This window comes from Chanos chanos, chromosome 3, assembly GCF_902362185.1.
Source record: "Chanos chanos chromosome 3, fChaCha1.1, whole genome shotgun sequence".
Taxonomy (NCBI): Eukaryota; Metazoa; Chordata; class Actinopteri; order Gonorynchiformes; family Chanidae; genus Chanos; species Chanos chanos.
The window spans coordinates 23053793-23064564 of NC_044497.1; the positions used below are offsets into that span (position 1 = coordinate 23053793).

Here is a 10772-nt window from a genome sequence, read left to right on the forward strand (position 1 = left end):
GTTGCCAGCAAGTCGTCCCCTTATCGCCTCTTTCACAAAGTAACAGTTCAGCTATAAGTTATACATGCCATCATTGTTACTTGTTTCTGCCCATTCTTAAAAAGTACTTAATCGAATTTTACTTGTTTACTAGTTTGAAATGGTCTTAAAAAGTCACTAGGTGATACGATGAGTGCAAGGATAAGGTATCAGTGGCCAAAACCTTGTGTTCTCTGATTTACAGATAGAACCTTGTTCTTAAGAGTTCTACCTTGTTGGTCACATTGCTCAGACGGTGGTGTTTATTTAGAAGATAGCGCAACCTCCGCTTTGATGGTTATCTTACCAGTCAACAAAACACATTTTCCTGATTTGCTCTCTTTCAAGTGATAAATTAAAAAAATGGAAAGAAATCTTTAATTACTTTATAATTGTCTGAAAACATCTGAAGGTCGAGAGTTACTAAAGCACAATGCTGTATCAGTCAGTCTGTACATTTTAAACAGATTGATTTGAAGTCCTTTTAGGGACACCATGAAACACAGATGGAACAGGTAAATTATTACTATTTAACTGATTGATTCTGTGAGAGGGGAAGTTGGAAGTTCTCTCTCTCTCTCTCTCTCTCTCTCTCTCTCTCTCTCTCTTTTACCAAAGTGCAAGTGTGCTCTTTTATCTGTGTAGCACAGGCGTTTGACAAGCCTTGAAGGAGAGTAACAGAGAGGCGTGCCCATAATCTACTGCTTCAGCAGCAATAGCATGTTCACTGCCAACTTTCACTTTGTGTTAAATAGTCAATTCCTGCTCTAAAAGGCTGTGTTTAGGAAGGACTTGATTCAATGGAAGGGAACTTACGTGTTCATCTGGAGTTATTCTCCTGAGTGGCAGCACAGGAGTCTGCACAAATGTGTCTGAGTCCACAGAACACTCCGCTGGAGGACTGGCTGTGAGAGAGAGAGAGAGGGAGAGAGACAGACAGACAGAAAGCAAAAAAGAAAGAAACAGAAACTCACTTGATTACAGTTCACATACTTGGCTTGTTTTCAACATTTAAAACATTTCTCTTCCATGTTTCATACATGAAGTTTAACACATGTCATTTTACACTGATGTCCATCTAGTTCATACGCCTGATTTCACTGTTATCACCAGTCTGTGTCTAAGCATTGTGGGTTTGTGTTGTCAGATATACTATATTTCTTAAAAATGACATACTGGATCTTCCTCTTTTCTTTGCCCCTCCATGATTGGACTGCAGGCCATGTGTGTTATGTAATCCTCAAGTCCAGACCATTGTTTAAGGATGGAGGCCTGCCCTTCCTGGACACAGCCTGCTTTTTCATACAAACCTTCTTGTATTTTCACAACACTCTGCCTATGATGTCATTCATACGCCAATGAATTATGAATTTTATATTTAACAAGATAGAGAACACAATTACGATTAAATGACTGACTGTCCACCAGTACTAAACTTCAATTTGTGCAAATGATAACTTATGCAAGAGCTGTTAGGATGAGCCAGAAACAACTCATTGTTAACATAAACAAACAGTCCCAATGATTTATTAATAGACCAGCCTCGACATTGTTTATAAATCTGATTACACTGTATATTTCATTAAACTGTTACTCTGCTAGCGTTAGTAAATCATTGCAAAGCTGTAAGATGGTGCCTTTCGATGGTACAAAGTGTGTGTGTGTGTGTGTGTGTGTGTGTGTGTGTGTATGATGTGTTTACATGAACTGTGTTCAGACTTTCTTCCCACAGGTCTGCATGTCTCTGAAAGGTATCCACTGCTCTGTCTAAGACTCTCACACCTGTCTTTCTACAATCTTCTAGACTCATCTGTTTTCTGACTCATCCCTCCTCCATCCTCTCTACTCTCTCTCATCCCCTCACATGAGACAGGGAGCACGGGATGTTTTCCCCAAGTTCCCAGGGCATTTCCTCTCCAGCTAGACTCCTATAAGAGGCTCACTTAACTGCCAGTGAGTGAAACACACACTCCCTTTTTAAAATGGCACCAAACACAGAAAGAAGACAAAGGGAAAGACAGACAGATAGGCGCACAGAGAGAAAGACAGAGATAGTGTAAAAATGACCTCACACCATTAACAAGCATCTTCTTCCAGGCTGAATAAAGTGACAGAACCCCTCCTCTCCTTCCCATAAACCCCAGACATCCAAGACAACCCAACTGGAAAAGGTCTTACCAGCGTTGCCCTGTTTCCAATTGCAGATGTGCTTTTGCCAAAAGGAATACAGCCTGTTTCTTTTACGCATCTCTGGAAATTATTTTACAGGACTAGCTGGCATGAATCGTAAGCTGAGTTTCGGTTGAATTGCAGAGAGCTGTGTCTGCCTGCATCTCTCCTGCAAATGCCCCACAGGCCCTGGGCTGACGCCAGTTAAAAGACTGTGCTCAGGCTAAGAATCCAGTTCTCCAACTCATGACCTCAGCTGGAGAATGTAAACATGGCGGTTTGATAAAGAACAGCACAAAGCCAGCTCACGCCAGATAGGATCGTCTAGATTGGCTTCCATTGTCACAAGGTGTCTTGTGTTTTGTTGTCTAACGACATGTCGTCACATTGATTCATCTCGCCGAGCAGATGCAGTGAAGTGATGGTCAGAGGCAGGAAGTTGTGGCTGGGGGGAGCTTGACAGGAATGGAGACAGACGGCCCTGACTCACATTGACAAACAGAATTCAGCAAAGATGCACTGATATTTCACATCAAGTGAAGTGCTGAGTTTCTGATACCAAGTTTCATAGACAGACACTAGAATGCTCTCCTCCTGAGTGAAGGGATTTGAAGGAGTGGTTTTGTTGCCATCTCACTTTGCATGGAGTTTGGACTGATATTATTCACATGTGAGGAGGACCATAAAATGCATGGCGTCTCAGTCTGATGAACAGGCAGTGCATGTCCCAGTGTTATGGCAAGCAGGCATTTCAAAAGGACCAGCGGGCAAGAAACAAAAACTTCAACTATGACAGCACCCCCCTGCTCCCCCAAATGATATACTGTTGAAGAGCACCACCTAGTGTCTGATTACCAGTATTACTAATATAATTTATAATTTATCCCTTTTTTACTGACAGGTTGAGGGCAGTGCTCCATTCCCCCCTTAAAATAACAGTGACAAAATCAGTAGTCCCTGTTGATGGCTTTGTTGAATTGTTTGTATAGAATTATTTTTTAAATTAGAGCTCTGGTGAAACAGCAATTAGACAGCACTTTGGTAAATGTGGAGGGTGCAGGGAACATTGTGTGTGTTTAGTTTTGTTTTGTGATGTGTGTACAGCTCCCCTGGGCAAGGGAGTGGGATTTCCTTTAACACATCACCACCCGCTCTGGAATCCACAGCTTTGACTGTTCCATCAGTTCCATCAGCAACTTCATCTGTGTTTGTTTACAGTAGGTCTGAACCAATTCCGTGAAATACACACACACACACACACACACACACACACACACACACACACACACACACACACACACACACACACATGGAAGTTCAGGCACCCACCTTAGATAAATGAAGAAAGCTGTCACTCTTAAGCTAAACTGTATTTAGATGTGTTTCCTCAGTAGCTTCAGGACAGAGTAGGCTATACATCTGCATGACACTAAATCAATTGTCTCAGAAATTTTAACATACATCTCACTTTTTCCTTCCTATCTACCCCTCTTTCATGCCCAGAAAGGAAAGGAGGTGGCAGGAAAGAGATAGAGTGATATGTGGACAGAGGAAGGTAGGGAAGGGAGGGCACCCATATGTGTTGAAAATTTCTGTTATTACCTCTGAACTCTTCTCTTAAACACCTTACTGCAGCTTAAAAAACATTTTTTTCTTTTTCTTCAGCTGCCACTACATTTGTCTGTCTCTCTTTCCCACACATTTACTCATCTTTCATTTCCTTTCAGACACCACATGAAACCAATGCTGTGGTTTTTTTGTAGAAGTGCTTTTGTCTTCAGCATTGTCGTTATTTCACTATGTCTCAGCACTAAAGACACATGCCCTGACCTCACCACGGCATAGGTGAGGAATATATGGGTAAAATGCCATCCAAAAATGATTGGTATCCAAAACATTTCGACATGAACTCTGACACGCAAACAGAAATCAGATACTCTCAGAACATGTTGGGCTGCAGTAAAATTAGCAGATAAGCTATGCTGCATTATTCAACATTTTCATGTCAGGCAGTCTACTCTGCTACTGCAGCAAACCAGACAATGCCAATGAATCAGGAAAAAGATTTTCATTTTCATGTCAGGCAGTCTACTCTGCTACTGCAGCAAACCAGACAATGCCAATGAATCAGGAAAAAGATTTTCATTTTCATGTCAGGCAGAGTCTACTCTGCTACTGCAGCAAACCAGACAATGCCAATGAATCAGGAAAAAGATAACATTTTCATTTCAAATCCAAGGACAGTGTATGAGTTGATATTGTGTTTTTCCACTTGTCAAACACACCCTTTGGTTTTATTATATATTAAACCACGGTAGCCTGGTCCCATTTTGGTTTTACAATTATACTCAACCACACATAATCCTGCTATTTCAATCTCTTCCAGGACACAGCTTCAATAAATCCCCTGCTGATTTTGATTTCTTCATTTTCAGAGCATGTGAGTTGCAAGAAAACTAGCCAATTTTTAAACTACAACATGTAAAACATTTGTGGGTGAAAGATCACTTACTTGCATCCATCTGTGTGATAAAGAGATCCCTCTAGATTTGACAAATGATCCTGCTGTTTTTTATCCACTTTCTTTTGCTGCCTTTCTTACATGGACCCTTTGGCTGTTTTGCTTTTGTTTGTCTGCTGGATCAAAGTTTTCATCTCATGCATAAGTGTGTGTGTGAGTGTGTGCCTGTGTGAGTGTGAGGATGAGCCCCAGTGCCCACTTCCTGCTGTTCTCTGATTGGCCATTAGAAGCATGCCCTGAAACTTGATTTGACGTGTGTTTTTGTTTGCATGTCTGCACATGCATGTGTGTACGTGTGTGCGTGTGTGCGTATGTGTGCGTGTGTGCGTGCATGTGTGTGTGCGTGTGTGTGTGTGTGTGTATGTGTGTGTTTATGTTATTGTGTGTATATGTCAGTTTGGGCATTCAAAAACTGGACAGAAAAAGAAGCTGGAATAGTTAATGGAAACTTGTAGTAAGATCTTTGGGGTGAAACAATCTGATCTCTATAAATTGCTTCTTTCTCAACCAAACATTAAAGCACACAAGGTTTACAACAAGTCTCACCCACCGTCAGCTGAATTATAGCTCCTCCCTTCTGCAAGATTCAGTGTACCCACAATCAAAACAAACTGTTACAAGGGCCCATTTATCTCAATGGCAATCGTTCAACTACACAAACAACAATCTAATGACCTAAATGGATATGTATGTATACGCACTTAGCTTTTATAATATTTCTGATGTTGACAATGCTGCTGCTACTGATATTGCATGTTCACATGTTCAGCATTGCCATTATCTTGTTGTTGTTATCTTTTCTATGTGTATGTGTGTATATGCATGTGTGTGTGTGTGTGTGTGTGTGTCAGTGTGTGTGTGTATATATATATATGGATATGCCACTTTCCTGGATGAGACAACAAAGATCCAAGACTACATCAGGAAGATGGCCCCAAGCAATGAAGTGCTTTGTGAATACCTCAGGCAGCAGAAACCTCTGAAGGAAGAAGAACAGGAGCAGGCTACATCATGGAAGGATAAGCCCCTGGGTGGCATGTACTGCCGTCAGACAGAGGAAGTGGCTGACATCGAGAACTCCTACTGGTGGCTGGATAAGGCTGGATTGAAGGACAGCACAGAAGCACTGATCATGGCAGCTCAGAAACAGGCCCTGAGTACAAGATCAACAGAGGCCGAGGTCTACCACACCAGGCAGGACCCCAGGTGCAGGCTGTGCAAAGACGCCTCTGAGACAATCCAGGACATAACAGCAGGGTGTAAGACACTAGCACGCAGGGCGTACAAGGAACACCATAACCAAGTGGCTGGCATAGTATACAGAAACATCTGTACTGAGTATGAACTGGAAGTCCCATGGTCAAAATGGGAAACAGCTCCGAAGGTGGTTGAGAACAACCGGGCTAAGATCCTGTAGGACTTCCAGATACAGACTGACAAGCTGGTTTTGGCTAACCAACTGGACATAGTAGTGGTGGACAAGCAGAAGAAGAAAGCCGTAGTGATAGACATAGCAGTCCCAAGCGACAGCAACATCAGGAAGAAGGAACACGAGAAGCTCAAGAATTACCAAAGGCTGAAAGAAGAGCTAGAAAGGAGGTGGAAGGTGAAGGTAACAGTGGTCCCGGTGGTAATCGGAATGCTCGGAACTGCGACCCCCAAACTGGGAGAGTGGCTCCAGCAGATCCCAGGAAGAACATCTGAGATCTCTGTCCAGAAGAGCACAGTCCTAGAAACAACTAAGATACTGCGTAGGACACTCAAGCTCCCAGGCCTCTGGTAGAGGACCCGAACTTGGAGGGGAAAGAAGACTGCCCACAGAGGCGAGGGAAGAATTGTTTTGCTTAATATATATATATATATATATATATATATATATATACACTCTGCACACACACACACACACACACACACACACACACACGTGCGTGTGCGTAATGATTCTGCACTGTGAGAAAGGGAAGGAGGCCAGGGCACATCTGTGTCACTCCCCTCATTCCACTAGCAGGCCTACACAGTGCCAGAACATCCTTTTTTAGCTCATACTGTGAGATCACACACAGAATGAAACAAAACATAAGGATTAAAGTAAAATAAGGATTTCTCTGCTCTAATTCAAGGAGGAACTTACGCAACTGTGGTATTGACTTTAACTTCACTAAAAGGCCTCTTGTGCTACCATTACAAAAATGATATCAAACATGCATAACTACTAATAACTAATAAAAATGACAGAATGGTAGTCATGGTGATACTGATATATGTCTCTTCCTGCCATATGAATTTTAGCAGTGACAAAAAGGAGAATGTCTTCCAGCTGACCTGCTGTCCTCAGGAGGCTTATATCTGAGAATTGGAATGATTCTGAAGACTAATTACCCCTGAGCTGTTATGAAGTTGCATTTATACATAGAAGGAATGTCCAGGCACACATCTGTAGGTTACAGCAGCCATAAAGTATGATTTAGTTAATGACAGACAGACTAAAGTGGCTGATGCAGTGTTTTAAACGAATATCTCGGTCATTCGACCATCAGTTGAATTGTATTACTACACTGTAGGTGATGTGACGTTAATGACATGTTTATCATGTTTGAGAACAAGGACGTTACACGAACAATAAGCCTTTATCCAATCAAAGACCAAGCCTGTGATTTGGTGCTGGAGAAAGTCTCCGTTGAAAAGTCTGAAAAGTGAAACAAGGATGTGGTTTATTTTCTCTTCCGACAGACAGGAAAGCCCTTCAATAAAAGACTTGTGAGACACTCTTAAAGTGGCACAGGAAGTGTACCATATTATGCAGCGCCCAATATGCCAGACCACAAATGTAGGTTACTGAAACCCAGAGGTAGCATCACAGTTCTGAAAGCGGTCTTTCATGCTGTGAATTTCTGCTGATCAATCCTCCTTAACCGTTGGCAAAAAGCACGCATAAACAATCACGTATTTGGGCACATTGTGATTTTATTCCATTTAATTTTAAACGTGTTTTTAATGAGAAACGTTGTATGACAAGGCTAACTGCACCATGAGCCTATTAGCTGAAGAAAGAAACAAGCAAATATACAGTTTCTCTTTACACTATATGCAGTGTATGTGGTGTGAAGATACGTTTGAGTCAAAGTAAAAGTAAAAGTACCAAATGCCGTGTCTGTAAGTAGGTCGTGTCATTATATTACACTGAAATTTCAAGTTGTTCCGGTTCGCCGTTCAGATTAGGTCTGATATTACATAATCACGTCGATGTCGTAAGCCGCTGGCTTCACAGTAGAATAGTAACAACAATCTTGTAGCCATAATTATTGACGTTCAAGGTTTTGACAGTGTTTCTGCATATTTTTCTGTCCTCAATGGGTATAAATAAGAAGCATGTGAGAGTAGGGTATGCCACATTTGGCATGCTTGTAGGTTTTTCGGCTTTTCTTGTTTGGAACATCGTCTATAAACAACCATGGACGGCGGCTATGGGCGGTTTATCAGGTGAGCTACTGTATCATGGTAAACAACGACGCAGTTTGTCCACACCGCTGATTAACTGGAATTCTATTATATCGTTGTCATGTTAGCTTTATTCTGTGGTGTTAGTGGTCTTTTTCTCAACCGAATGAGGTCATTATTTCGCCAAATATCTGGTTTTGACACGACATCAGTGCTGCGTCTCGCACTACGGAGTCGGAGCATTTTAAGACGCTTTGAAGTGATAGTTGTCCTCCAGGTTGACCACAATTTCTATCTAAATCGTAGTTGTTTCACTTTCATGTTTCATTTATATGTGTAATATTTTGGTGGAATTACGCCCGAGGCTATAAAATAGAGTCAGTAAAGGCTCGCCTGAATGTGGCAGCCCTGTGTCATTTTAATATTGTGCTGTTCCAGTGACAGGCAGAAACATCAGTGACAATGTTTTTTTTTCTTTTTTTTTTTTTGTCGTATGTGTGAAATATTTGTCTGTGCCTTTGCAGGGGTGCTTGCACTCTGGGCCCTCGTCACCCACATCATGTACCTGCAGGATTATTGGCGCACTTGGCTGAAGGGACTCAGGTTCTTCATGTTTATCAGTGCTCTCTTCTCTCTTTTAGCAATATCAGCTTTTGCCACCTTCTTCACCTTGGCCATTACGCAAAAACAGTGTAAGTCTCTCAACAGCTGAGCATAAAACCACCGGTCAGTATTTATGCCAGTTCTCAGGCTAAGACATGTGTTTGCCATTTCATATTTACAGTAACATAACAGAGCAGTGTAAGGCTAAAAATGTTTTCCTCTGCACTTTAAAATAGGTACATTTACACTGTATCTTATTCAGTGTAAAAGCAATGTGTATACAAATGCACACAGTCTTACACAGCTCAGAGCCCTGCGTCTGTTCTTTTTAGTTATAAACTGCAACAAAACAGTTCATGTCATAAATAATAATGTACTGCTTTTTAATGTAGAACTGTTTATTGTACATGTTAGAACACATCCTGTTTCACATGTAACAGAAGATCAGTAGTGAGCATTTAAATCAGAGAGTACCACTACAGTTAAATGGGATTTTATCTGTTTAAGGCAAGGATTGGCTGTGCTGCCTGTAGAATAATAGATACATCAGAGTCCCTGCGACGTTCTGAATTTACAGGAGGATAATTTGGTTATGTCGGCTAAAAATATCTTCCCTTTGTGTGGCTTAGTGTGAGCTATTTGTCCTTAATGAAAGACCACTGAGAACAAGAAATCTCAGGTCTTAGCTGTGTCTTGTCTCATTCCACACATTCTTTAGCAGTCAGAAGACACACTGCATTGTCCCATCATGTGGTTGACAAAAGATGCCTGACTCTCTCTTTTTTTTCCACAGCAATCTCTGACCCCAGAAGCTTCTACCTGTCTTCTGTGTGGAGCTTCCTGACTCTCAAGTGGGCCTTTCTGCTGGGTCTGTACTCCTACCGATACCGCCAGGAGTTCGCAGACATCAGCATCCTTAGTGACTTTTGATTGGTTCCTTCCTCTGAACTGAGCAAAACTGAACTTGGCAATGCATGGAGCCTGTCATGCAGGAGGAAAGATGGAGAGAACTGGAGCTCACTCAACTGAAGAAGAGGATGGATGTTTTGCACCATTTTTTTCCTTTTTTTTTTTTACCTCCCTGTAGTGTCAACACTCAGCTTTCCTGACTGGGAGTCCAGTATAAATAATGGGTGATCTTTCTGTGTCTTGTCTACTATCGTTTCATATATTGATAGATCTTAAGAGCATTGAAAAGTGCTGAGAAGGAGGTAATAAGCCTCACATGGTCAGACAAAGAGCCACTGAACTGTTCCTACTCGCCTGAATGTTGTGGGCTTTGTGAGTGAGGATTTACACAGACCTATTTGTAGAGCGGCTTAAAGCAATGAATGAGCAGTGTGGTTAAATTTGTCCCCTTGATTCAGGATGTGACTTTCTGTGACACAATACTGTTTTTTTATTAGCTCACCTATTAGTTTTCCATCCTCTCAGTATATTTGGACTGTTCAGGAAAAAAATGTTCAACACTATGTTTGGTCTTTCTGATGCAGTTCCGCTGCCTACCACTAGATAGCGTCATTAACCTGCTTACAACATGTCTATGTCTTTTCCCGGACATTTTGTCTGTAAGATTTTTTTTTTCAAATGCCTGAAATATTAAGACAATCCAGTGCACTACATATAACTTTGTGTTTTGCAATTTGAAACCTTATCCTTGGATTATCTCACTGGAATTTGTAAAATGAGCTTGTCCTTGATATAGTGTGACTTGAAAATGAACAATGAGGAGAGAATTGTTTCAAACTGCTGTGCAGTGTGAGAATATAAGAGATTTGTTCATTTGTACAGGAAGAAGAGTGTGAATCTCTCTGAATGTATGTTTGCTGAGCTGACAGTCTGTTGATTCTGATGGCTTTTATTGTTCACCTCACCTTTCAGATTCTTTCTAGTTTATATTCATCAGCAATAGTATTTGTTGCTTGAATTCATTTGAACAAAAGTATGTACTAAATGCAGTGTAAATTTTATTGGAAATCTGTTTTGTTGACAGAGAATTAAACAGATTGAAGGGGTTAAGTTA

The 10772-nt window shown here is 41.3% G+C and overlaps 1 protein-coding gene across 1 annotated transcript; it reads left to right on the forward strand.

The window, feature by feature from the left end:
• Positions 1-7974: 7974 nt before the first annotated feature.
• On the forward strand, positions 7975-10772 carry slc48a1a (solute carrier family 48 member 1a). The gene is made up of 3 exons (XM_030768905.1): positions 7975-8188; positions 8671-8838; positions 9543-10772. The coding sequence occupies exons 1-3, from the start codon at positions 8059-8061 to the stop codon at positions 9677-9679; spliced, it is 435 nt and encodes a 144-aa protein (XP_030624765.1). The 5' UTR covers positions 7975-8058; the 3' UTR covers positions 9680-10772.